Source organism: Halichoerus grypus, chromosome 7, assembly GCF_964656455.1.
Source record: "Halichoerus grypus chromosome 7, mHalGry1.hap1.1, whole genome shotgun sequence".
Classification (NCBI taxonomy): Eukaryota; Metazoa; Chordata; class Mammalia; order Carnivora; family Phocidae; genus Halichoerus; species Halichoerus grypus.
The window spans coordinates 32,735,114-32,761,457 of record NC_135718.1 but is presented as its reverse complement, the minus strand read 5'-3'; the positions used below and the strand labels follow the sequence as shown (position 1 = coordinate 32,761,457).

Here is a 26,344-nt window from a genome sequence, read left to right as displayed (position 1 = left end):
ACCCTGAACGAGGCGAGTTTAATTAGAAAACAATAAAGAGCAGATGGATAACCCTGAGGGGGAGTCAAGAAATACATTTAAATTGAAAGGTAAAGAGAGAAGTTTAAGAATAGTTTTTAAAGCTGAGGCAGTTACCATTAGAAAAAAAAACTGAAAATATATAGCTTGCAATAATTGGAAAAATGGGCCCAATTCCTCATCTTTCATTGAGGTGATAGAATATATTCTTCTTCCAGGGGAAGGGAATATATAAAGAAATAGGGATGTAAACCTTTTTTAGTGTAAGGACATAACTGCCCAAGAACAGACACAGAAACAAACAAAAATGGTTACCTCCAAGAGAGGCTTTTTACTTGTCACTTTCCCCTCATCTATAGTGTTCGAATGTTGATTTCCATGAGCACATACTACATGGATCATGTTTTAAAAGAAGCTTTTGGAGCCTATGTGAAGATTCTGATGGATTCAAGGCCCTCATCTCCAGTACCATTGTTATCAGCTGCCATACTGAAGACCATCTGGGGCTCCCATTCAAATGAGAAGACAGAGAGGAAGACCAGAGGCTTTGTTGAAGTAGGGTGGGGAGAGGGGCTCGGAGTGAGTAAGACAAGTGTGATTTCAGGCTCTTCTTTGTCCTGGTAGGACTGTCAGCCTCTGAGTTGCTTCATGATTTAAAGAAATGCAATGTGAACATCAGTCTGTCTTGGATTTGAGACTTGATTTCAACACCGTGTTATCTTGAATAGGTGACTTTCCTTCTCGAGGCTTCAGTGTCGGCATCTATAAAATGAAAATAAGAGCACAACTTGATAGAGTTGTTTGGAGGATTAAATGAGATAATGTATATAAAGAACTTAGCCTAGCAGCTGGCACCTAATATGTGCTCAATAAATGTAATGATGCTGATGCAGAGGATGATGATGGTGGTCATGATTGTTGCCACCTTGGAATGCCAACCCTCCACTGTTCTTAATTCAAGTGCTCTGCTCTTAGCTCAGTCACAGATGCACACAGAAAGAGAGACATCCTCCGTGTTTCCACAGCTGTAGACTCAGAGCAGTAGCATCTTAAGGGACACTTGAAAGGAGGTATCTACCCGCTGGGGCCACCCTTATGTAGAGTCTTCAGTTAGGTTTTCGTTAGGACCCATGCAGCAGGCCATTTATTCATTCATTTATTTATTTGACAAGTATTTATTGAGCATTTACTATGTTCAAAGCCCTGTGCTAGGTCCTGAGGATAAAAAAGTCAATAGATATAGTGTTAACTTTCAAGGAATTCACTTGCTGTTGGAGGAGATGGACAGATAAACATGCAGTTTTCAGTGTCAATATTACAGGTGAAATAAGCACAGGATGTAGAGGCTCAGAGGGAAGTTCCTATACCATCTTGAGGGAAGTCTGAGGTTTCTAAAACCACTTAAGAGCCTGGAGAAATGTGAAGCCTTATTTCGCCAAGGAAAACAAACCCTCACCATACACCTTCACTGTATGGTGAAGCTTCTGTTGTTTCTACTTCATTCTTTGTTGATATCATCTCTCTCCCCTCCAGAGTGGGAAAGATGCAAAACATTTATACCTGGGATTAGGAGCCATGTCTAAAATCTATGATTGGTACAGAATTTACTGTTCAAGTTAAAATTGGTATGTTTTTATGAAGATGCATAAAATTAAATGAGATTTTGCAGTAAATGTACCTTTTGAGTGTTTTTGTGTTATTTATTCTTTTAAAGAACAAAAAGTCATTTTAAATGAACTACAAAAATTCTTGTCCATGGGAACAGTTATAGAACATAATGGAATATGCTTATAATTTGTTTATAATAATGTGTGGGTCAGTAGCAAATATTTAAAGGGGGAAAAAAAGGAATATCTCAAGTTAGTCTGAGTCTTATTTAAACTTCTGTTGGAATTGGGTCTTAAAACCAAGGAATCATAAATTAGTAATACAGTTAAAAGTAGTTAAGAGGGCAGTTTAAGAGTATTTTGTCTTCAATGAACTGAATTCTAAAAGAAGATATTTTACCATCTTCAAGAAAGTCTAAAATACTTCGCCAACTAGAAATACATATTTGGTACTTAAAGACTTCTAACTCTGTATTTCATCATGACCACAAACTTTTAAAAGCATGATTCCTATAATATTAATCCCACAAGTGATTCTATGAAGGTCTGAACAAATGTATGCTTCAGCCCCTCTGAGGCTGTCCCTGTGAATTTCACAGTCACCAGAAACACCCTTGGTAGCATTGCTGCGTATTTTACCTGTGTATATCCAGAGTTACATTTTTACATTAATAAGCAGACTTATCTAAAATCCATTTCAAACAGATATTTCTGTGAATTATGAGGAACATAGAAGGGAACTGAGAATACACAAAGTTTCAGAGACCTTGGCAACTCACAAGAGCTGCACTTATAAACTACCAAGTTTAGAACCAAAACCTTTAACTGGGGTGATCAGCTAGTAGGGGCAAACCCAGCATGTGATCCCAAGCCTGTCTGATTCCCAAATCCAAGTTCTTAACCACTAGGAAACCATTCATGTTCTCTCCCAGTCTCTCTCTCTCTCTCTGTCTCTCTCTCTCCCTCCATCCCTCCCTCCCTCCATCCCTCCCTCCTTCCCCCCTCCTCCGCTCTTTCTTTCTGTGTACATATATGTCTAAGTACAACATGGAACCCCTGATTTGAATGCAGGTCCCTCTGACTACGAAACTGATCATTTTCCTGCATACCTGCCATCTCCTTGACCTAGAGACATCTGAGGACTTCAAGGATATCTCAAGCATTCTTTGATATAGGCACCTACCTATAAGTCTTCCCAATAGTCACAGCACAGAATCAACCAAATGAGAGAAGAAGAGACTCCTGTTAGCTAATGAGCCAAGCAAATATATTGCTCTCTACCAAAAAAGCCACACAGCACCCAACACACAGAAGGGGCCCAGAAAATATTTGTTGAGTGAATGAATGAACAAATGAACACATGCACACAACTCTAAGCTAAAACACATGTACCTGTACTAACACCAGGAGGGAACATTTGAAGCTGTCTCCCCATCCTCTGAGCATCACCAACATCAAAAGTTAATTTACCAGCAAGAATGTTCTTCATGCATCATTTACAAAAATCATTTGGGCTGGTCCCAGCCCTGCTCAATGTGCAATGGAAGGTAGGTGGCAGAAGACAGAGTCCTGCCCAGTTGGGAGGTATCAGGTGGCCCACAGTGAGGTGGACAGCCATAAAATGATTTCTTGCTGGTCTGTTTCTGTCATTCCCATGTGCCCTCATACCCCTAGGCCAGTTGGCAAGTGGTCCTGAGGGTCTGATCTCTGCAAAGTGAGCTCACAGTGTTACTGAGAAAAGAGAAGAGGGAAAGAAGGAAGGGGGTCACCCCAACCTCTTCATTAGCCCTGCTTTGGAGGGTCCAGGATCTCTTTCCTGAGCAGAGAGATGAGGACACCATCACTGTTCAGCCCTCAAGTCAGGAGAGAAGTCCTCATTTCCTTCTTATCTTTGGGGAAGGCCCTCTGCCCTATGGTTATCATACCCCAGCACACCAGGAAGAGGCTGCTGGTGGTGAAAATTCCTTTACTTTACAAATAAATATTAAATACCTATGCTGGCAGGTACCACAAATAGAGCAGACATTGTTCCTACCCAAATGGAGCTTAAAGACCTGTAGGGAATCAAGTATTTACAAAAACAAATGACAGATTATAACCTGATACATGCTACAAGGGATTGGGACCTGGCTGTGTGAGACCCTCTTAAAGGGAGATTTGACCTGAGCAGATAACGCCTTGCCGAGGCAATAATGTTTCAGCTGAGGGCTAAAGGTCCAACACATGTAAACTAAGAGAAGAGGTGTTGGAAGCATGTCTAGACAGAAGCAACTGTATGTGCAAAGGCCTGGTGGCAGAAGAGAGTATGGCAGGTTTGAGATTTGGATGTAAAGTGGTCTGGAGAAGTCAGAACAACAAAGGCTAACAGGTCTTGGGTGCTCACTGTGGGCAAGGTGTTATGACAAGTGTTTTTAAAGTATTATTTAAAGCTAACATTTTTACATATGAAGAAACTAAGGCAAAGAGAGGCAAAACAAATTGCCACATAATACCAGTTCTTGTTTAGGGCCCTTGTCTCTATCGCTAGAAGCAGTGGGAAGCCATCAGAGGGTTTAAGCAGAAATGAACACATGGTGTTTCAACAGAATGATTCTGATAAAAATAAACTAGAGATGCCCCCACCTGCACTACCCCTTCTTTTGTACCCCAAATTAAAATATTTACATGTAAAATCAGCATGGCTATTGAATCTGAAAATAAATGATTATTCTGAAAAAGAGACCTAGATAATACCAACTAATGTGCTGGTGTGTGGTGGTTCTGAGGAGTGGGGAATGGCCTAGTAGTCCAGCTCCCTCTACTTTCTGAGACCTGTATTCCAAGAAAGTTTAGAAGAGAGCCTGGTATGACCTAGAGAGGGAGGTTGAAGACAGTCCCCTTCCAGGAACAGAGACTTACGCTCCCCACCCTGTGCCAAGCTCAATGAGTACAATGAGTCCTATCTTACTTTTTATACCAGGGAAGCAAAACCTCCCTCGTGGCCCAAATCCAGGCCATATGTGTTTTTCTTTGACAGCTGCAATAGTTTAAAAATTGGGGAATTTTGCATTAAAATGTAGAGTTCTGGCTTCTCTGGCATTCCTGGGCCACCATTCACTTTTGGCCCCATGGGTTGGCCCCTGACCCACCCTAACCATCACCCCCCCATAAGACATACGAGCAGCTCCATACTCCTCACTGCTACACCTGGCACCTGCCTGACCCTGCAGCCATCTACATTTGGGACCCCTAGATTGTATTCTGAGATTTGCACAGGCTCTGGAAGGATTTCAGGTCATGGGTTTAGGAGGCTGCGCCGGAAGTTTGGACAAAGAGGAGAAGGGCTGCAAACAAACAGGTTGTCTTTGAACTGGTTTCTGGTCAGTGTGGAGGGGGGTCTCCCTGGGAGACATAGGAGTTGTTCTAGGCAGGAGAAGCAGGTGAGATGAGGTGCCAAGGTCAGAATGAGTGCAGTGCCTGGGAAGCAATGAGGAAATGATTCTCAGCAACAATCTAGTGGGTGGATACGAGAGATAAGGTTAATTTGGAGGTGTGGTTACAGTTCTGAGAGCAAGGTGAAAATTTGGACCTAAAGTCTTAGAGAATCATAGGCTCTTAGTGGGTTGAATTTTAGGAAGGTCAGACCAACAGCAGCATGTGGGGATCAAGAGCCTGGAGGCAGAATCACCCTCTGTAGGAAGGAGAGTGGCAATCACAAACCTGAATGATTATTCCCAGATTAGGAATGGTGCACCCAGAATAAAGAGCCAGAAGCTGGTGCAAGCCCATGTAGTTTCATTGGCACGGGGCAGTGGTTACAGGAAAAAGAATAGTCTTGAAAATTTAGCATCACTGGGAGAAAAATGAAATGCAATAAAAATTACAGTTGGTTAAGAATGGAGGCAATTTTACTACCAACAGAGCACCACTGTGAAAATCTCCAGGCTCGTGCCAGTGGGTAGATGCTGCTAACCTTTTCCTGGAGTCTGGGCATCTGAGTGCTCTTGTATTGGCCCAGCCCCGCTGGCTGGGAGCAGGGCCTCCTCCGGCTTCCATAAAGCATAGATCTTGCCCAAATGTGGAAAACCTTTAGGGATATGAAAACCATTAGGGATCCGTAGCCCTGATTTGAACCAAGCAGAATAAACAAACCCCTGCCCAAACTGGAACTCGCTGGACGCCTTTCAGAGTTATCCAGGGAGAAAGGCTGGAGGCCTCAAGGGTCTTCAAGTGGGATTATGTCTTGTTTCAGCTGCTCTGCTCCAGTCTGATGAGACCCGTGCACTTCAGTCTTTGTCCTTTTCTGAAGTGTTTTAACATCTCAGTTGCAAACCCACAAATGGATTGTGTTCTAAACCTATAACATATACAGTATTTTTTTTACCCCGCTAGTGGGATTTTAAAGCCCAAGTTAGACCTTCTGGAAGTGTGTTATATATCCAGGAACTCAGTTGGAAAAGGTCCAGAGAGCATTCACATTTTCCATAGACAGGGTCTTGCTAAGTTCCCAACCTTGATTTCTATTTTCAATATCCTTTGTCACTCTTTCCAGCCAAATAGTTTAGTTAGTTTTCTATATGCAAAGCTTCATATAATTTTGCATCTTGCTCCCCAGAACAATTAAGTGGCATATTTTCTTTTTTGATCCCAATTTTTTAATTAATCTGGGGAGGCAGATTCAGAGAGAATTATGAATATTCATTCATTCACTAAGTAGTCAACTCAGTGCCTACTGGGGGCTGGACACAGGCAATTTGGGGACAGCGAAGGGGGGTGGACTGAAGAAGAGGAAACAATTCCCTAGTCACTCATATTCGTGATCCACTAAACATGGAGTTGGACAGAGAGCTAGGAAAGCAAGACACAGAGCAACTAAGAACCCAGCCCTACATGGTCACGAATTCAGAGGTCAGAGAAGCATAATTTGAACTAATCTTGAGCTAGACTGGAGTTATTACCCTGTCTCTAGTCTACTTCTAGGAATTACACTGTAATACAGCACAGTACGAAAAACATGTACTGAAGCTGGCCATGGCTTTGTTCTGGCCAGGGATAAAAACAATGAAAAAGGCAGTGTTCTTAATCCCTAGGAGTTGGTGATTTAGTTGACAGACTGAGGTGTGAACATGTGGTTACATTGTACAGTGATACATATGAGGCTAAGGTTAGTGTGCCCTTTGGTGACAGACAGACCTAAATCCCACATACAAGCTGTGTGACCCGGGGCAGATGACTTACCTCCTCGGTTCCTAAGTTTCATCATCTTATAAAATGGGGACAGTTCAGATACTTGCCTCAGAGAATTAGAATGGTATAAAATAAATGAATCTAATGAATATAAGGTGATTAGTACACTCAAAAATAAAAACAAACAGACCAAAAAAGACGGAGATGGGACAAAGAAAACATTCCAGAAATACTGAGAACAAAGGCTTAGGTGCAGAATGGTTCTCCAGACCAGGACTAGCAAGGAAGGGGTCAAGTTTGGCAGGAGCGGAGCAAAGGAACCTGGAGAGGACCGTGAGAAATGGAGCTGTGAAAGGCGCCCTGGTCTAGAGGCTTGTCTGGAGCTGCGGGTGGGCCCTGGGTCAAGGCAGACCCCAGCAGGAGGGGGCTCTGGACGGTAATTCTTCCTGGCGCTTGCTTTCAGAGCTCATTTCTCCCATCCACACCCACTCCTCCCTACCATTCCAAGCTGCATCAGCCACAGACAGCACCTCACCTGCCTGGAAGGTCTCTCTAATCTTCCTAGCTTGAGCAGTGGAATAATGCACAGAGAAACCCTTCTCCTTCTCTAGCTCAGGCATGAGAAAGTTGGAATGTTTAATGCCAACTCTTCCTTTCAAAAGGAAAAGAGAGAAAAGATGGGAGGAAGGGAGGAGGAAAGGGATGGATGAAAGGAAAGGAAGGGAAATGGATCCAGAAGCGGGCAGGGAACGGTATACAGATGGACCAAATTAGCGATGTTCAGCCGACTTACCACCTCATTTATCAAAAGCGGGTCCCAGATCAGCCTTGCCAATGGATTCCACTTGTAGGACTTCCTGTTCTTCTTCCCATCCTTGCTTCTTCCCTGAATATCTGAACTTGGAGAGATTGCATGAGCTATCTGAGGAAGGGTCTGCAGACATGGCTGCTGCATCCATCCCAGAACATCTGAGTTCTCCACAGATGGCCCCAGGTCTTGGATCCCTTTGACCTTGGGCGGTGTCACATCCTTTGTGCTTATCAATCTTTCTGTGTGTTTATTGGGTGACAGTGACTGAGCTCTCCTCTCTGCAGGCGCTCTGCCCTGGGCTGGAGACAGCAACATAAGGTGTAGGAGGCCCAAACAACAGTGCCCAGCACTGAGAAAGGACCCAGGGCTACCTAGAGAGAGCACCTTTCTAGCACAACTAGAGTTCTCAGAGGTGACTGCTCAGTGCCTACTTGGATACAAGTTTCGGTGATGTTGTTTTTCAAAAAAAAATCTTTATAGCTTTATCACTTTGAACCTAAAATCAAAAAGCCTATATTGCTTTAAAAATAGTAAGATTAATCTTTTCTACTACGCAGTACAAATTAATGAGAAACCATGTATTTATGAACTGGCCAATGTATAATAAAATAACTTTGATTTAGGTTTCTTTGTTGAAGATGGATTTTTGAAGTGCAATTTCAAAGTGCCACTCTGGGGGACCTCAGATTTGATTATTCAGTCTCTCCAAGCCTTAATTTTCTGTATCCACAAAGTGTAAATGATAGGCTTGTCCTATAAATCAAAGGAATGCAGAGGCATCTGATTTGTTGACTGTAAGCCGTTATACAAATGTAAGCTGCCTTTGCTACTACCATTAATAATTGCGATGATGAACGATGACTGTGTTTATGGCCCTGGGTGAGGTGTGTGAAGCCAGCCAGCTCATCCTCTGCTACATCTGGATGCTTCTGTGTCAGCCACTTCTAGAAACTCCTTCAGACCTGAGCTTCTCAAACTGTAATGTGCATATGGGTCCCCTGGGAAACTTGTTGAAATGCAGATTTGGATTTACTAGGTCTGGGGTGGGGTGAGATTCTGAATGTTTATGAGGTTCCCTACCATGCAGTCGCTGCTGGGCAAGGCCCTCCTGTTGAGTAGCAAGACTTGAGGTTCTCTCAGAAATTCCCATGGCTTCTTTGTCTCCCACCTTTGCCGGAGGAGAGCTGATTCACCTTTCAAGGGCCAAGGGCTTCCCTGCCAGGTCCATACCCGGTCCTGGAGAAGGAAAGCTATCCGCTGCACAGAGCAAAGACCCCATCCTCCTGCAGCGCACTTTGCTTGCTGCCACATGCAGGAGGCACGGTGTTTGTTCCCCGTTCTCCTGTGTGTTCATTCCACCATTCCTTGAGGTCTGACCTTCAGCTCTGAAGAGGTGTTAGTTCACCCACTCTGCTTGAATCTGTCTTTGAACCCTGGGGCACTGATCTGAGCCAGTCAAGTTCACAGAAAACTGACTGCAAAACCCAAATGCACTTTCCCAGTTTCTGAGAGCCACCTGCAGCTCAGTCAGTTCAAGTATCACACACAACAGGAGTGATGATAATGACTGAATCGGGAAGGATGTGCCATAAACTATTGGGAGGGCTTTACCAACACCAACCTCACCTGAAGGTGTGGTTCCAGAACCAGCAGAAATCTTGGGCCTCACCTGACCTCATGAATCAGAATCTGTGTTATTTTAAACAATGGAATCCTCAGGTAAAAACATGGGTTCAAGTCCTAGCTATGCCACCCACTACTCCTGCAACTTTAATCTTTTCTCCCCTACCTTCCGTCCTCAGTCCCTTGGTCTCATTCAGTTTCAGGGTCAACTTGTAAAGACCTCAAATCCTCTTCATTTATAAAGATGTTGGGAGTTCTCTTTGGTGCCCAGGATTAGTGGTCAACAACTCTAACACTCACTCAGAGTGGCTGGAGGGGAGTTCCAATTTGTGATTGTTCCTCTAGACACCACGGGGCTAGCATGTTGGGTCCCTTTAGGTGAAGAAATTACAGAGTAATTAGATATGACCCATCAGCTGTCAGAGAATATAATCTCCTTGTATTATTTATATCTGTAACAGTAGACAAAAAGGAAGTCACCCTGAAAGAAATAACACACCAGTGAGTAATTGGACCTTTAACAGAATGAAGAAGCCACATGTCTTATGTGTATTTATGACCTATTTCCCCCTGTGCCAACTCTCATGTGCCTGTAAACAGGTAAATATAACACACTCCCAGTGTGTATGACAACCTGCTCAGAGTTCACATGGAAACATGCCAGTCTTCCATTAATGGCCCAGACACTTCCGAAAACAACCTGGTGAAGTATGATCATGATTCCCATTTCAAAGATGAGAAAACTGAGACCTAGAGCCTATACGTTGATGCCCCTGTAAATTTCCCTTATTTAAGAAATTGAGAAGGGGAAAGACAGCAGGTGGCTTTACCCTCTGTTGTCCTGAACCATTCCCTTCTGGCTTTAAATTTGCCTGCCCCAGTCCACAAACTCAAGCCTCTGTGGCGAGGCTGAGTGGGTGCTCCTGTTTGAGAAGACATTTAGGGAACCTCGTGGTGATCCCACCCCCTTCCAACCTCAGAGGTTTGCCAAAGTATTCATTCCATGTATGATATTTTACTTGTGAGGCATTTAGGAAAGTTTATTTTCCTCATCTTTTCCTATCTTTGATGATGTTTGTACTCCTTCTTAGCTAGGAGTTCACAGGAAGATGAGTAGATGGCCTGGTCTGCTCTGAAAGATTAATTACAGGGTTAAGCAACTCAAGAGTGAGGAGCAGGGGTTTGAACTTGGCTCCATCCCACTTCAGAGACCTGGCACTGGAGCACATTCCTGTGTTGCATCTGGAGCCCAGGGCTTCTCCTTCACCTCCTCCTTATTCCCTCTTGCTTCTGGCAGGAGGCACATGAATGAAGGTGCCCTTAGGGGTGAAGACCTGGTTTGGATGGTGAGAGCTGGCAATAATCCAGCAGCAATCACGGATACCGATGCTGGTCAGCCAGGACTATCCATGTCTGGCAGTAGGCACCAGCACCTCCTTTGTCTCTGCTGCTCAGACTCATGGGAGAGAGGCCAACAACTGTTCATCCAGTTCCTATGACTGTTTTATACCAAATCAGAAAGGAACTGACCTTAGGAAAGAAGTGTGGGGTTTCTCCAGGACATGTATAAACCTGTGTGTTTTCTTTACACATTTTATTGGGCTGGCCTCCACTTTTCTCCCACCTCCCACCGCCATCGTGGACACCATCTCCCAGGGCCAAATGGCCTTTCTAACTCCTGAGATGTTGGCCTAAGAAGGGTTTTATAAGGATTCTTCTTGGTCTCTCACAGCTGAGGACAATCAGGAGGCTGTTGCAGACATCCACACAGGTGGTAGTTGAGAGAAATCAATGAAAATGGGATGGAAGGGACTAATTCTTGGGACAACTGGTGGATGAATGGATTTGAACTCTTCCCAGGACACTGAAGAATAACAGACGCCTCCAAGATTTGGGACCTGGGGAGATGAAAGTGGTACCATAAAAAGAAAGTGAGAAGTATATCCATTTTGGATATCTTGACTTTGAGATGCTGGAATGTTCAAGGAGACGCTCCCAAAAGCATCAGCATTGGATCTGAGTGAGAGGTCAGAACTGGAATTATACATTTGTAAGTCATCTGCTTAGCTGTGATGGTGACAGCTTCAGATGAGCTTTTCTGGAGGAGAGAGAGAGAGCCAAGCAGAGGACTGAGACATGTACAGTTCAGGCTGCGGGGCTGCAAGTAGGCGCAGAAACCACTGCCATGGCTGGAGAGTTAAGAGGAAAGCCAAGATAGTGTAGTGCCCTGAGCCAGGACTCAAGAAGCTCCATGGTGTTGGGCTTAGAGTTGTGGATTATGAAGCTCATGCTACATAATAACTCTCTGTTGATTTAATGCACCAAGTCATAATGTCCTCAAATCTGTTGTTAGCTACTGTGGCATAGCCATTTTTTCCTGTTAAGGTGGGTTTGCTTTTGTCAATAAATATCTTCTACTTACATCATCAAACATAGTCAAAAAGCGATTAACTGCATAATTAAATACAAAACAGTTCCTGTACAGTCTCATCCACTACTGGATTGAATTCCCATAGTAAGTACTTAATGAGTACTTGACTTGAAATAGTACTTGGTCAACAAGTGAGGCACTGTGAATCTTATGACCTTCCAGGTTTTGGTCCCATTTCAGTTGAAAAGGGAAAATCGACAGTTTGAATATGTGTATAAATTAACCTCAAGTACCCAAAGTATAATCCTGGCCTCACTATCTACTACTACCTGTGAATAATATTAACCTTTGTGAGTTTCTTCAGCTGTAAAATGGAATACTAATCTTACTTAGGCCACAGAGTTGCTGATTGGGCTAAAGGAGATAATTAAGTAAAATGTTAGCAAGTAATACTACCAGTACCATTCCTATTGCCTTTTAAGGGAAAAAAAATTTCCAGGCCCATATGTGTTTTTCTAATTAAGTGACTTTGACCTATCTAAAGTCTGGTCCAGGTCATTTCTGCAATAATATGTACTAAATTAGAAATAACATGTACCAGTTTTCTCTTAAGTTATAGAGCTATTTTAATTGATACTCATATCATCAAGGGTTGAATATGTGATTATAATAACAATAATACAGAGTACATGTTCAACATGGATTTTAAAAATATATATTTCCTTTAAAACAAACATAATTTTTAAAAATATCATAGTGTTTGTGATGTGCAGTCATGGTTACAGTCACATCCCAGTTTGTCATCTATTCTTGTCCAATGTACAGGTCCAATTTAGGGCTAGACTTGCAGATAGACAATAAATATCTGGTGGTCTTGTACAAGGCTCTTCTCAGACTGTTCTTAAACATGTAATATAATACTGAATGGACAGTTAAAAGGTATGAAAACCAATCAAAGTAATACACCATATTAATAGCATAATGGATAACAACCACATGATCATCTCAATAGATACAGAAAAGGCATTTGACAAAATGTGACCCCCTTTTATGAAAAAACACCCAACAAATAAGAATAGAAGGAAACATCCCCAAATTGACAATGTGTATTTATGAAAAATCTACAGTTAACATAATGCATAATTGTAGAAAACTGAAAGTTTTCCACCTAAAATCAGGAACCAGACAAAGATATCTATTCTCACCACTTCTATTCAACATTATACTGGAGATGCTAGCCAGGGCAATTAGGCAAGGAAAAGAAATAAGAGGCATCCAGATTGGAAAGGAAGCAGTTAGACTATCTCTATTATCACATAACATGACCTTATATGTAGAAAATCCTAAGGAATCCACTGATACACTATTAGAACTAATAAATTAGTTCAGCAAGGTTGCAGGATATAAGCTCAGTTGTAATTCTGTACACTAGGCATGAAAAATCAGAAAGTGAAGTTAAGAAAACAATTCCATTTACAATAGTATCAAAACCAATCAAATACTTAAGAATAAATTTAACAAAAGAATTGTAAGACTTATATGCTAAAAACTACAAAATATTGTTGAAAGAAATTGTATAAGACAAAGAAATGGAAAGACATCCTATGTTCACGGATTAGAAGATTAATATTGTTCAGATGACAGTACTCCCCAAAGCAGTCTCCTGATTCAGTTTCATCCCTATCAAAATGCCAGTGGCCTTTTTTTGCAGAAAATAACAAGCTGATTCTAACATTCATATGGACTTTCAAGGAGAACCAGAATAGCCAAAATAAGTTTTTAAAAGAAGAATGAAGTTGGAGGACTCACACTTCTGATTTCTAAACTTATTGTAAATATATGGTAATCAAGCCAGTGCAGACATAATGACAGACATATAGATCAATGGAATAGAATAGAGAGCCCAGAAATAAACTGTAGCATATCTGGTTAAATTATTTTCGAGAAGGATGCCAAGATCATCCAGTGGGGGAAAGGACAGTCTTTACAACAAATAGTGCTAAGAAAATTGAGTATTCATATATAAAAAAATGAAGTTGGACCCTTACTTTCCACTATATACAGAAATTAAAATAGATCAAAGACCTAAATGTAAGACCTAAAACTATGAAACACGAGGAGAAAAGCTTCATGACATTGGATTTGACAATGATTTCTTAGATATGACACCAAAGGCACAAGCAACAAAAGAAAAAATAGATAAATTGGACTACATCAAAATGAAAAGCTTTTGGCATCAAAGAACAAACACTATCAGTGGAGTAAAAAGGCAGCCCACAGAATGAGCTAAAATATTTGCAGATTACATAAATAAGGAATTAATATCCAGAATATATATAAAACTCAACAACAAAAAGACAATCTAATTCAAAAATGAGGAAAGGACTTAAATAAGTATTTCTCAAAAGAAGATATGCACATGACCCATAAGCACATGAAAAGATGCTTAACGTCATTAGTCATTAGGGATATGCAAATCAGAACCATAAAATACCACTTCATAGCCACTAGGATGGCTATAATTTAAAAAAAGAAAAGAAATGTTCACCTGGAGGTAGAGAAATTGGAGTCCTATACACTAATGATGGGAATGTAAATTGGTACAGCCAGTGTAGAAAACAATTTGGGCATTCTTCAAAAAAAATGCTAAACATAAAGTTACCATATGATCTAGCAATTCCACTCCTAGGTATTTACCCACAAGAAATGAAGAAATATTCACATACAAGTTTTTGCACAAATGTTCATAATAGCATTATTCATGGTAGCCAAAAAGTGGAAACAACCTGATTGTCCATCAGCAAATGAATAGATAAACAAAATTTGGTATATACATAAAATGGAATATTATTCAGCCATATAAAAATAAGTGAGGAACTGATTCATGCTATAATGTTGATGAACCTGGAAAATATTATAAGTGGAAGAACCCAGACAAAAAAGGCCACATATTATATAATTCAGTTACATGAAATATACAAAGTAAGCAAATCCATAGAGACAGAAGGTAGAATAATGGTTGTCAGGGGCTGATGTGGCCCGGGGAAGGGGGGCGGGGCATTAGGAATAATTGCTAATGTGTACAGGGGGTGATAAAAATGTTTTAAAATTGACTAGGGTGACAGTTGTACAGCTCTATGAATATACAAAAAAACACACTGAATTGTACACTTTCAAAGCTGAATTTTATGGTATGTGAATGATATCTTAATTTAAAAGAAAGAATGGACATAAATAGCTCAGCGATATTTTAGCATGGAAAGATTTAACTCTGAGACTGCCCTGACATCTTGATGGGGTTTGCTGATAATGCCAAGCTAGAAGGGATGTGAAAGTTCTCTTTACAGAGGGAAGAGCTACCAGAGCTAGGAACAGCAGGGGTTTGGTGGAGGGGCTTTTTAAAATTGGGTAATCTGTTAGTACAATGTATAGCAAGATTTACAGACATTTCTTTTTATATGAACAAATGAGGTATCATTAGGGATCTTTAAAAAAAATTTTTTTTTATTATGGTAGGCACAACACCAGAGGGTACGAGTTGCAGGTTATAAAAACAAAGCAAAAGTTTCCATAGCCTGAAATGATTTGATACGTGACAGTCTCTTCCTCTGGCTTCAAAGATGAAAGGCCCCATAATTCCTTCTTCCTCTTTCAAATGATGACTTAATGATGATGATAAAAATGACTAATTACTGAGAACTGAATATGTGTGAAACCTCTTACACGCATTTTCTCATTTTAACTTCCCCATCATCACTGTGACATAGTTGTTGAGAACTTACCCAAGATCATGCAGCAAGTCAGTGCCAGAGCTGGGCTGCAACCCCACATCTGTGTGATCCCAAGACCTCACTCATAACCACTGGACTGTGCCGTCACTTTCCTCTGGAGGAGAATTCCCTCAAGCGTTTACAGCTTCTGAGATTCTAGCCACACCAAATAGGGAGGCAGTAGTGTGGAGAGGAAGTTCTGTGGACTGGGAGTCCAGGGCCTGATTCAAGTCCAGCTTTGTCCTAGTCAGCTCTGTGACCTTGGGCAAGAAGCTTGACCTCTCAGAGGCATAGCTTCCTGATTGTAAAGTGTGGAACATTCATCCCAACTACCCCTGTAGTTCCTTCCAACTCCAGCGTTTGGTCTGAGTCCAGCTTGATTTACCTACCACTAAGAAAACATCAGATTCAGTTGTAACAGAGACACTAAGGAACAGAACCTTCAAGTCAGTGGCGGGTGATGTGGGGAGCCTGGTCTTTGGTGTCAGTCTGATGTGGCGCTGGTTCCATCGCTAATCTCAGTGTGACGTTGAGCAAGTTCCCTAACCTCTGTCCCCATCTGCTAAAATGGGGATAATGATAGCATAGCGTGCTATGCCATCTGCCCAGAGGGTTGTGAGCACTGAGTAAGATTTCTGTAGGTACTAGTACATAGTAAGTACTAGGTATTATCTATTTCCTAATAATATAGTAAGTAGTGGGACCCCTGGGTGGCTCAGTTGGTTAAGCGTCTGCCTTCGGCTCAGGTTATGACCCCAGGGTCCTGGGATCCAGTCCTGCATTGGGCTTCCTTCTTATCGGGGAGCCTGCTTCTCCCTCTGCCTGCCACGCCCCCTGGGTGTGCACTCTCTCTCTGACAAATAAATAAAATCTATAATAAGTAGTCATTATTATATATTATATAATAGTTGATTTATGATTATTATTATTGATGGTTATACTTATAACAGAAAGACACAAAATCCCTTAAGGATAATTAGTGTATGTTTAAGTAGCCCAGCCAGGTCGGACTCTGGAGTTCAGGTGGCCTGCATGGGCTCGGTTCTAGAATCATCCACATCTACTGGGTCAACTACCCCTGAGGAATGTGCTGCTGAGTGGAAGGGCATTAGATTGTCACCAACACTCCAACTTCCCTCCTGTTGCCTTTGAGTTACTAATGCCATTCTCACAACACCATATCCCAGCTTGCCATATGAATTTTAGCTCAATTAATTTTGTTTACCCAAAGTAGTCAGAAATAGATAGGTAGTCAATGAGAGACACTGATAAAACTGTTAGTTGATGTTCTGTAAAAAGAAAAGAAACTTCCGTTGCCTGGAAGCTTCCCAAAATGGGTAGGGACCTGTTAGTAGATAACATAATAAGCATAATGTGATATATTTATAATAACCTTTATCACAGTGTTATTTATGATGGTAAGACATTATAAATGTAACATTGACTACTAGAGAGCCATTAAAAATACTAGAAAGCTAGTTTTAGAGCTGGGGAAATGTGAACTGGAGAGTATGTTTTTTAAAAAGGTTAGAAAAAAGTATGTGCTCTGATCCCTAACTTGGTAAATACTGTATTTATAGAAAAAAATCAAACACATGAGATGTTGCAACAGAAATATTAACAGAGATTATCTCTCTGGGTATGGGATTATTGATTATTTTAATTTTCCTCTTTACGCTTCTCTACGTTTTCGATACTTTCACAGTGAGCTCATATATCTTTGGAAATCTGAAAAGCAGAAGTTATTTTTTATTAATAATAATTGTCAGATTTTTTTTCTGCTGTGAGGCTTTTCAGTCTACTAAACTGTTTTATCTGAATATGGCTTAATTTTCAATCTAAGCATATTGTTTTTTCTTTTTTTCTTTAAGTACCAATTTAGAAATAATATGCTTCATTGATTTTGTGAACTTATCTTTTTCATTGTAGTACTGAGGGCAGGCCAGACACATTTGTTACAAGATTGATTTGTTACTCTGAAAACCAATAACAGATAATGAGAAAGAATCACCAATTACCTAACCTTTCTCTAAACCCATTTACTTCCCTGTTGAAAAGCAATTTTCAACTCTGCCTGAGATTAGTGTCTTTAAGCCAACTCTAAATCTTTTATAAAAAGAAATCAACATCTTTCCTCTCCTGTCTTATTTTATAATTGGAATTGTACCACTCAATGTCCATTAAATGTGCAATTGATAAATCTAATGCTTAAGAAAAATAAACAGACTGTCTACAAAATTAATTGAATCAAAGAAAAATGGATACAGTAGATACGATAAAAAAATTTTCTACTTTCTTCCCTAATTTTAATTTGAAGTAACTTTTCAAGAGCAATATTGTGATATTTATTGGGAAAAAATCTGAACAGCGCAGATGCTAAACCAGGTTGTGTCTGTGAAAGGACTTGGGGTTTTTCCTCTGGATGATTTTTTCAGATATCATTTTGATATATTTTTTAAACACTGTCGTGTGTACAGTAGAAAAAGTTAAACAAAACAAAATGTGCAATCTATAAACATTGTTATTAGTTTGATGTGTACTGGACAGATATGCAAACATATACCTACATTTGTAAAATTATTTTCCTCCAATAGGATCGTATTTTGTTGTTCCCAGCGTGGTTTTTTTAACCTAAATTTATCATGAAAAAAAATGTCAATGTCAGTACATATAAATTTACCTCACTCTGTTTATATTTTTACAAGAATTTCTGTCAGATAAAATCCTGGAAGTGGAATTGCTAGGACAAAGTGTGTACTGTGTAAGTTTTGGTTTGCCTTCCCAGAAAGCTTATGCCCCTTTCACCAGCACTCACGGAGAATGAGAATGAAAAGTAATGTTTCAGAAGCAGAGCTACATAGCAGGTCCTCCCAAAGGTTTGCCTTGGTTCAGAAACAAACACACAAATAAATGTGAAGTTACCATCAAAATATAACACAAGTACTATGCTCTATATTTCACTGAAGTCAGATTCCTGTAAGGTCTAATCCTGCTATTAAACAATAAAAATTGAACTGAGTCAATTGAAGATCTAGTGGCTTTATTAAGTGACTGATTTGTGAATCGGACAGTGTCCCATCTAGCAAGTAGAGTTGCACAAAATGGAAATTTTTTAGGGGCACCTGGGTGGCTCAGTCGTTAAGCGTCTGCCTTCAGCTCAGGTCATGATCCCAGGGTCCTGGGATCGAGCCCCACATCGGGCTCCCTGCTCCGCGGGAAGCCTGCTTCTCCCTCTCCCGCTCCCCCTGCTTGTGATCCCTCTCTCTCGCTGTGTCTCTCTCTGTCAAATAAATAAATAAAATCTTTAAAAAAAAAAAAAGAAATTTTTTATAGGGAGGTGGGTGAGGCAAGAGGTTATTAGTAAAAGAAAAGAAGGATTGTTGCAAGCCAGATCACCTTCCCTTGGGGGAAAGAGCAGGGGGTCTTATTAGGTGGATTACCTCATCTTTGTGTGGGGTGGGGGGCAATAGAGAGGGCCCACGTGACAAATGACCTCGTGGGTGCTGACCAGAAAATTCCAGATTGATTGGCTTAAAATCCCACTCCTGGAGGGGTCGACACTGCAGTTAAATCCTGGTTTACTCTCTTGGTGGGCAAATGACTCCACCGAGGGCCTGTGGCTTTTTTTTTTTAACAGACTCAGCAGGATATCGGGGACTCCATCTTCCTTGCAGAAGATCCCTCAGAATGCTGAGGGTAACAGAGGGCTGACCTTTGGAGTCAGAGCTGAGTTGTAGTTCTATCCCCCTCTCAGTTGCAGAGTGTCTTTAGACAAATTGCTTAACATCTCTGATGTCTGTTTTGCCATCTATAGAATAGGGATAATCACCCTTGCCTTACAGCATTCTTTGTAAGAATTAAATGAGTTTCTTGGTGCCAAGAGCTAATAAATGGTGAGGAGCAGGAGGTAGGTGAGGAGCTATTATTCAGATGCTAGAAAAGGATTAGGGTATTAGCTGAGGGCATCCTGGATGATAAAGTTATTAAAACATTTGCAAAAATCCTTGATGAAATTGCTAACATTCTAGTTAGTATATGCTATGTAATATTACACCTTCTTCCTCCATCCCCCGTTTCCCTCCTCCCCCACCCTGCATTATACTGATCCTCTCCTAGAATGTAGTTATGTGAACAAGGATCTTTTCTTTTTCACTAAATCCCAACATTAGTGTAGCCTGAAACAAAGTCTCGCACATTGTAGGCACCCAATAAATGAATGAATGAAATTTCTACTTGAGCCTTTCTTCAACCATTCAGATGTATTGGCAGCTAATAAGGCTGGCCCTTGGACAGAGATCACACCCAAGGTAACTCAGGCTTGGCTTGGGGTAATGCAGAGTCCTGGGCCAGGAGCCAGAATCTTCTGGTTCCTGCTCAGCTTTTGCCAGTTCCAAGGCTGACAACTCATGAACTGGGTCCTTGGGCAAGTCACTTAGCAGCTTAACTCAAGCTTTGTAAAAAATAACATTAGCAATTCCTGCCTGTCGTGACATCCTCACATTATGCAAGAGATTAAATGAGATTCCTTGGTAAACTCTAGGTTTTTGTGTAAGGCACAGCAAGAAAGACCACATGCTTTTCGTTTTGATTGGGACCAAAAAGCAAAGAGAGAAATAAATGGGAAGTGGCAGATTTTGCTGGGCTCGAGCCCAAGCCTGAGGCTTTGACCCAAACTAGCATTTCTGAGCAAGTGCTAACTCTGAGGGAGGATGTGGATTTTGGGGGGAGGGAGTTCCCCAATGGCACTGTGCCCCAGGGCATTGGGTGAACAGTTATCAAGGAAAAGTGCTTCCCAAGTTTAGAGGCTTTTCTGGATATTTCTGGACTGCACAATATGCGGACAGCCCCTGGAAATGGCAGCTTATAATCAAAATCAGGGGCTTTCTGAGTACCAGACAGGAAGCCAGGAATGAGAGGACTCTGGGGATTGCAGGGGGGATGCCACTCAAGGGAAGCCATGGGCCAGATTTCCCTCCCTGGAGGCAAAGTGATTGCCTAGATCCAACCAGAGACCCCAAAGCCTAGGGTGATATATTTTTTTTTAATTTTATTTATTTATTTGAGAGACAGAGAATGAGAGACAGAGAGCATGAGAGGGAAGAGGGTCAGAGGGAGAAGCAGACTCCCCGCTGAGCAGGGAGCCTGATGCGGGACTCGATCCCGGAACTCCAGGATCATGACCTGAGCCGAAGGCAGTCGCTTAACCAACTGAGCCACCCAGGCGCCCCTAGGGTGATATATTTTTATGTAGATATTTTCATCCTCCCACTACCCACATGGTTTCTTCATGGACCACACCTGTTCTGTAGTGCCTTCTGGAAAATAAACCTTCATTCCTTATTTTCTACAGTGATGCTCCATCTCTTCTAATATATGGTGCAGCAATCAGGAATAACCTGCAGTTTTCTAAATAAGCCACAGTGTCTCTCACCCTCTGACCTTTGCATAGAGTTCCAGCAACAAGGCAGACTAAACTTCCTTGGACACTAACTAACCTCACAAAGACCTTAAGCCCTGTTCCCCCAATGAAAATCACTGAGTATGATGATGTAAGTTGTGAGGGTGCTGTGATTCCCATGTAAACAATATATAGACAAGGTTGAGGAGAGCTACTGTGTGCTATGATAGTGTAGTCCTCTTGTGGGAATTATTAAAGACTCGGAGAAGTCCTGCAGTTACAATTGAGACTGTGGGGGACGAATCTTGCTTAAATTTGTTTAACCCAGTATGTCTCTAAATTATTAACGAAGGAACCATGCTCTGCATAAATTCAGTGTAACACTCTTTGGAAAATACTGGTTTAAAGCATGGGAACATTCTTTCGAACTTATAAGAAGGAAAGGAAAGGGCACCTTAAGTTTCTGGGTCCTATATTCTAATGCAGTTGTGCTGGTTGAAGTGATGATTCCAGACTAAGAGGGAGAGATGTTCACCCTCTAGGGTTAAATCCTTTATCTCTGGAGTTTGAAGAGTTTATTTTATCAGATCATTCCAAGGAAACAAGCACAAGAAGTTGATTTATACTGACTAATATTGCTCAAGATGCCTCTAAAAACCAGAATGAGAGTGTGGCATTCTGTTGTTCCATGAGGCCATATGCTGAGCAATCAGGAACATGAGCTCTGAAGTCCAGTAGACACTGATTCAAATCCCAGCTCCCAGCTTACTTCTTCTGTGAACTCATGTGAGCCTCACATCATAATACTATCTACCTCCTGAATTAATCCATGTAAAATACTTAGTTCAGGAAGTTAATAATTAAGCAGAGAATCAGAACTTGCAGACACTGTGTCTCATGGTAAATATTTCCAGGTTGTGACCGTGTCTAGAGATACAGCCCTATTCTACTGTAGAATAGCTATTAACTGAAGAACATAGAGCTGAGAGCAAACCTTGACTGTGATTAAGGTGGATAATTTTATTCATCATACATTTTCTAAAAACTTTCTCACAAGAGAAGAACTGCAGCTTCTAGAGGGCTTTATGAATTTTGCTCCACAACCAATGAGGAAGTGCCAGGGGGTCATAGAACTACAGGGTCTCTCATCCATCATAGAGTTGCCCATCTGGCAGAAAGGAGGGTGTGATGGTGATGCAGAGCCGTGAGTTGGGGCCATGTGGCATGGGAAGGGGAAGAAGGAGATTATAAGGAGCGCCCAGCAAGAATGAGAGAAAATGGGAAGTTTTTAACAGCTGCTAAAAGTTTGGAACTTGTGGGGTGCCTGGGTGGCTCAGTCGGTTAGGTGTCTGCCTTCAGCTCAGGTCATGATCTCGGGGTCCTGAGATCGAGCCCCATGTCAGGCTCTTGCATGCTTGTGTGCACTCTCTCTCTCTCTGTCAAATAAATAAATAAAATATTTTTTAAAAAGTATGGAACTTGTGGGACAGAAAATTATGTCCCAAGATTTCTGGGATGATTGTTTGTAGGGCATGATATAAAACCCCTGAGTACTTCTGCTTTAAGGAAACCTACACGAAAGGTCTACATTATGTTTCAAGGTTTCTAACATCAGATTTGCGTTTCCTTTGAGTGTGCTGTCATGCTTATCCTGAGACACATGGGGCTGTGGCATTTATGAGGGTTACAATGACCAGGCTTCTTTTTTCTTCTTTCATTCAGTTTTTTTAGGTCTCCTTTATTGCTGTTTCTCACCAGTCACTAGATTCTTTATTCATTGTAACAGCATGTGATTCCTATCTCAAGATAAATTGCAGTTTATAATATATTATCTTACGTTATTTATATCTTTTATTACATTATCTCTTCTCTTACATATTAGATAAGCGATTTCACAAGATTTAGGGGTTACTATTATTTCCATCATAGAGTGTTGTACTTTGAAATCATGTTTCAGAGTTGGTTACTTCTGGGAAGACTTCCCATATAGGGCTAATTCCACTGTACATATATTATCAGTATCTAGAAGCTGCAGTCTGCCTGTCATCAGACCACATTCTGAGTCAATTTTCAGGAAATCCAGTAATTTCTAAACTATTCAGAAAGTTGGAGAGCATAGACCATGTAGACTTGAGCACTTGCCATATTTTAATTATTTTCAAATAAGAGCTTAGAGAGAACCAAATATAATTTGGCTGTCATTGTTTTCCACTGAAGTTGATTTTTGTAGTTTGGCCCCAAAAAATGGATAAAAATGGTTACAATAAATCATTGTACTCTTTACTCACCCGTTCACCTTTTAGAGTCAAAGAGAAACAAAAATTTGGATACTACAGTTTTTATACAGAAGATAAAACAGCGAGTTCTGACTGGAATATATTTAAAATAGGATCAGGCTTGCATCAGTGGAGAGCAATATTTTTCAAACTTTACAGTTTTCTCCTCATGATTTTTTGTTAGATTGTCACTGAGAGCATTCCTGCAAAAGGGAAACAACTCAATTAAACAGCAAATGTCACAAGAATTTTTCTTGAGCTATGCTTCAGAGGTGGCGGGTGGGCTGCATGGGAGAGGATGGGGTGAGGGAAGAACATCAGAGCCCAGACCATCAACAGAGATGCCCTGTCAACAGGGTGGTCTAAGAACTAAGAGCTCCCAGTTTCCATTTTTCTCTCCCACACCATTATTGGTTTATTACTTTGGGCAGAATGTATGGCCTAGTCTTTGGATCAGAAGATATGGTCACCATACTTACCAGAGGAATGTAGCTTGCTGTGCACAGAAGGTACACAGTGAAGGGAAGGCTAGAGAAGATTTGGAGTTTAAGAGAGAAGGGAAGTTGTATGGGGTAAGGGTAACCAAACACTTGGGTAGGCAAAGAAGAGTCTGCAGAGAGAAAGGGACTGATGTTGGAGACAACCACTGAGGCAATTTGAATAGACTTAATCACAAACCTAGGTGTGCCTTGGGTAAGAGGAGGCACACAACTTTCTCAGAGAAGGAGAAGAAAATAGAAAACATAGAGGCATTTTACCTAATGGAAGGAGTCCCTGACGTTTGTCAGTTACCATCGTGTAGTAAACATGTGGTAAGCATCAAACACCGTAGCTACACTAGTGGTAAGCACAGCATCATGTTCAAACTTGTCAAATCACTATGTTGTATGCCTGAAACTAACATAATGTTGTATGTCAACTACACTCAAGTAAAAACAATTAAACAAACAAACAAAGAAAAAAGAAATGATCAAATCAATGTAAGGAAAATAAAGGTGGGTTTGGGAGTGTGAGAAGAATAGAAAGGCTCCACTGCAGAGGTAAAGAAGACAGTGAGTTATTTAGGAAAAAAATAAATAAATTCATGTCAAGTCTGAAGCTGCCCTGAGGGCCCAGCTGAAGTAGATAATCCAAAGTAGCAAGGGTCCCGTCACTAAGTAGCAGCAATGTCAGTGTCATCATATAGCAGCCCAGAAGCCAAGGATGGATGGTTGAGTTTAGGATTCAAGATTGGGAAGTACACGTGGCAGAAAGTCAAGGAGACTTGGGATGGCCTCCTGGGTGTTGTGGGCGCATGTTAAAATGCTGACCATGTACCCAAACCAAGATCAAGGAACTGGAAGTCTGTCAAGGACAGAGAAGGTTTAGTAGAAAGGATGGGAGGGAAAAGGCAGTCAAATTCAAGGTGGAGGATTTCAGAGTTCAGTACTACAGAGATGGAATACTTTGGAGTGACGATTCCAAGGTTGTCTGCAGTAGGGATTTAAAAAAGAGTTAAGGATGCTGAGATCTGAATGTGATGAAGTCCTCCTTATGAACGGTGCCGTTGTCCAGTGTCCAAACAAATGACAGTCAGCAGTGAGGAATGCCAGCCATCAGAAGGGCTTTATTCTGCCAAAGGGTCAGTGAGAATGTTTTAAGAAATCAGGAATGTGAGAAAGATCTGGAGAAGTAGAATGTGGTCCCCTCATGGAGCACTATGAGAAGCGTGAAGTGGGGCCGGCCAGGAAGAGACTGTCGGGAAGGAAAAGGCGTGAACTGGATAAGGAGTGAGAGCAGTTTGGCCCACGGGGCAGTGTTTCCTGAAGGGCTCCAAGCAGCACTAGTCTCACAGAGTGACCTAGTAGGTGTGATATAAAGTGTGCTCTGGGGAGCACTGAATGAAGCAATGGAAATGGATTTCTTTACTGCAAGACCCCTTAGAGCCTTTAACAGTATACCTGTGCACCTCATGTGTTTCCAGGAAGAGGATTTGTGACATGAATATGTGACATTTCCCCAACTTAGCCACAAAACTGGTCATACTTTGAGAAATTCTGTTGGAGGGCTCATCATAGATTTTCAAAGCTTTTTGAGTGGATGGACGGACAGATGATGGTTAAGTTAGATAAATGAATGAATGACTCGTAGGCAGGAAATTAAGAGACAGATGGGAGGAGTGGTCAAATAACGTGAATTTGTGCTAAGGGAATAATTTGGAGCCTATGAGTGCATTTGGTCCTTCTGTCTAGTGCACTTGCTGCTCTCTCTTCCTCACCACCTTCTTACTGCCACTTGTGGAGCAGGGAATAAGATTTATTTTATTTATTTAGATACATCTCCTTACTACCTCTTCCTGCCTTACTTTATACGTGGTTCTGTCCCTGCAAACCCCCAAATGGTTCTCAGTGGAATCACTGAGGGTAGAATATCGGCAGGTATACTATGAAGTTTTGGACCTTGTGTGCATTGGGTCCCTGGGGTCTCCTGCATGTTTACACACCACGTGCATATGTGTCCACATGCCTCCCCCCACCCCCTGCCACAGCCTTCTTTCCTCTTCCACCTCGGGTGCTGTGCCCACACCCAACCTCATTTTGCTTCACTCTGATGGTTAGCACTGGAGAATGCAGAAGCAAAGTAGAGACTTCTCTACTACTCTGCAAAGTGTCATAGTGAACTGGTTAGAGAATGGTATGTTAGATCAATTCTCTTTCTAAAAATGGGGAACTGAGCCTTCACCCATGCCCCAGGGGGCAGGAGCAAGCAGGCAGGACAGTTATCAGAAGGGTCTCCATATCAAGGAAGATCGTAGAGAGCTATTCACCAAGCAGAAACTTGATTAGGAAACCTGTAAGATTTTGAATGGCTCTCAAGTAAATATCAGTTGTAGGGATATCAACCTTGGTGTCACCATAACTTTTGTTGCTTTATTTTAGAACGCCAGCCAGGCACCTCCATGGCCAATTCCAGTGCCCTCCCTTCAAGTTCAGCTGGGATCAGCAAGGAGCTGATTGACCTGCAGCCCCTCATTCAGTTCCCAGAGGAAGTCGCCAGCATCCTGATGGAGCAGGAACAGAACATTTACCGAAGGGTCTTGCCAGTTGACTACCTTTGCTTCTTGACCCGGGACTTGGGCACTTCGGAATGCCAGACATCCCTGCCCTGCCTCAAAGCATCCATCTCAGCTTCGATTCTTACCTCCCAGAACAGAGAGCACAATGCCCTGGAAGATCTGGTGATGAGATTTAATGAGGTAAGAAGCCACTTGGAGATGTACTTGTAATTGACACTCTAGTAAGTGATTTTTAAACGTATTTCTCCT

At 41.5% G+C, this 26,344-nt stretch overlaps 1 protein-coding gene across 3 annotated transcripts in view; it reads left to right on the top strand.

Annotated features, from left to right (window-relative positions):
- Positions 1–26,344, top strand: part of PLCE1 (phospholipase C epsilon 1) — a 312,290-nt gene that overhangs the window by 146,276 nt on the left and 139,670 nt on the right. For all 3 annotated transcript variants that reach the window (XM_078077339.1, XM_078077338.1, XM_078077341.1), the window contains exon 4: positions 25,959–26,275. In XM_078077339.1, coding sequence (XP_077933465.1) covers positions 25,959–26,275 — 317 coding nt within the window. The remainder of the gene's footprint in view (positions 1–25,958; positions 26,276–26,344) is intronic.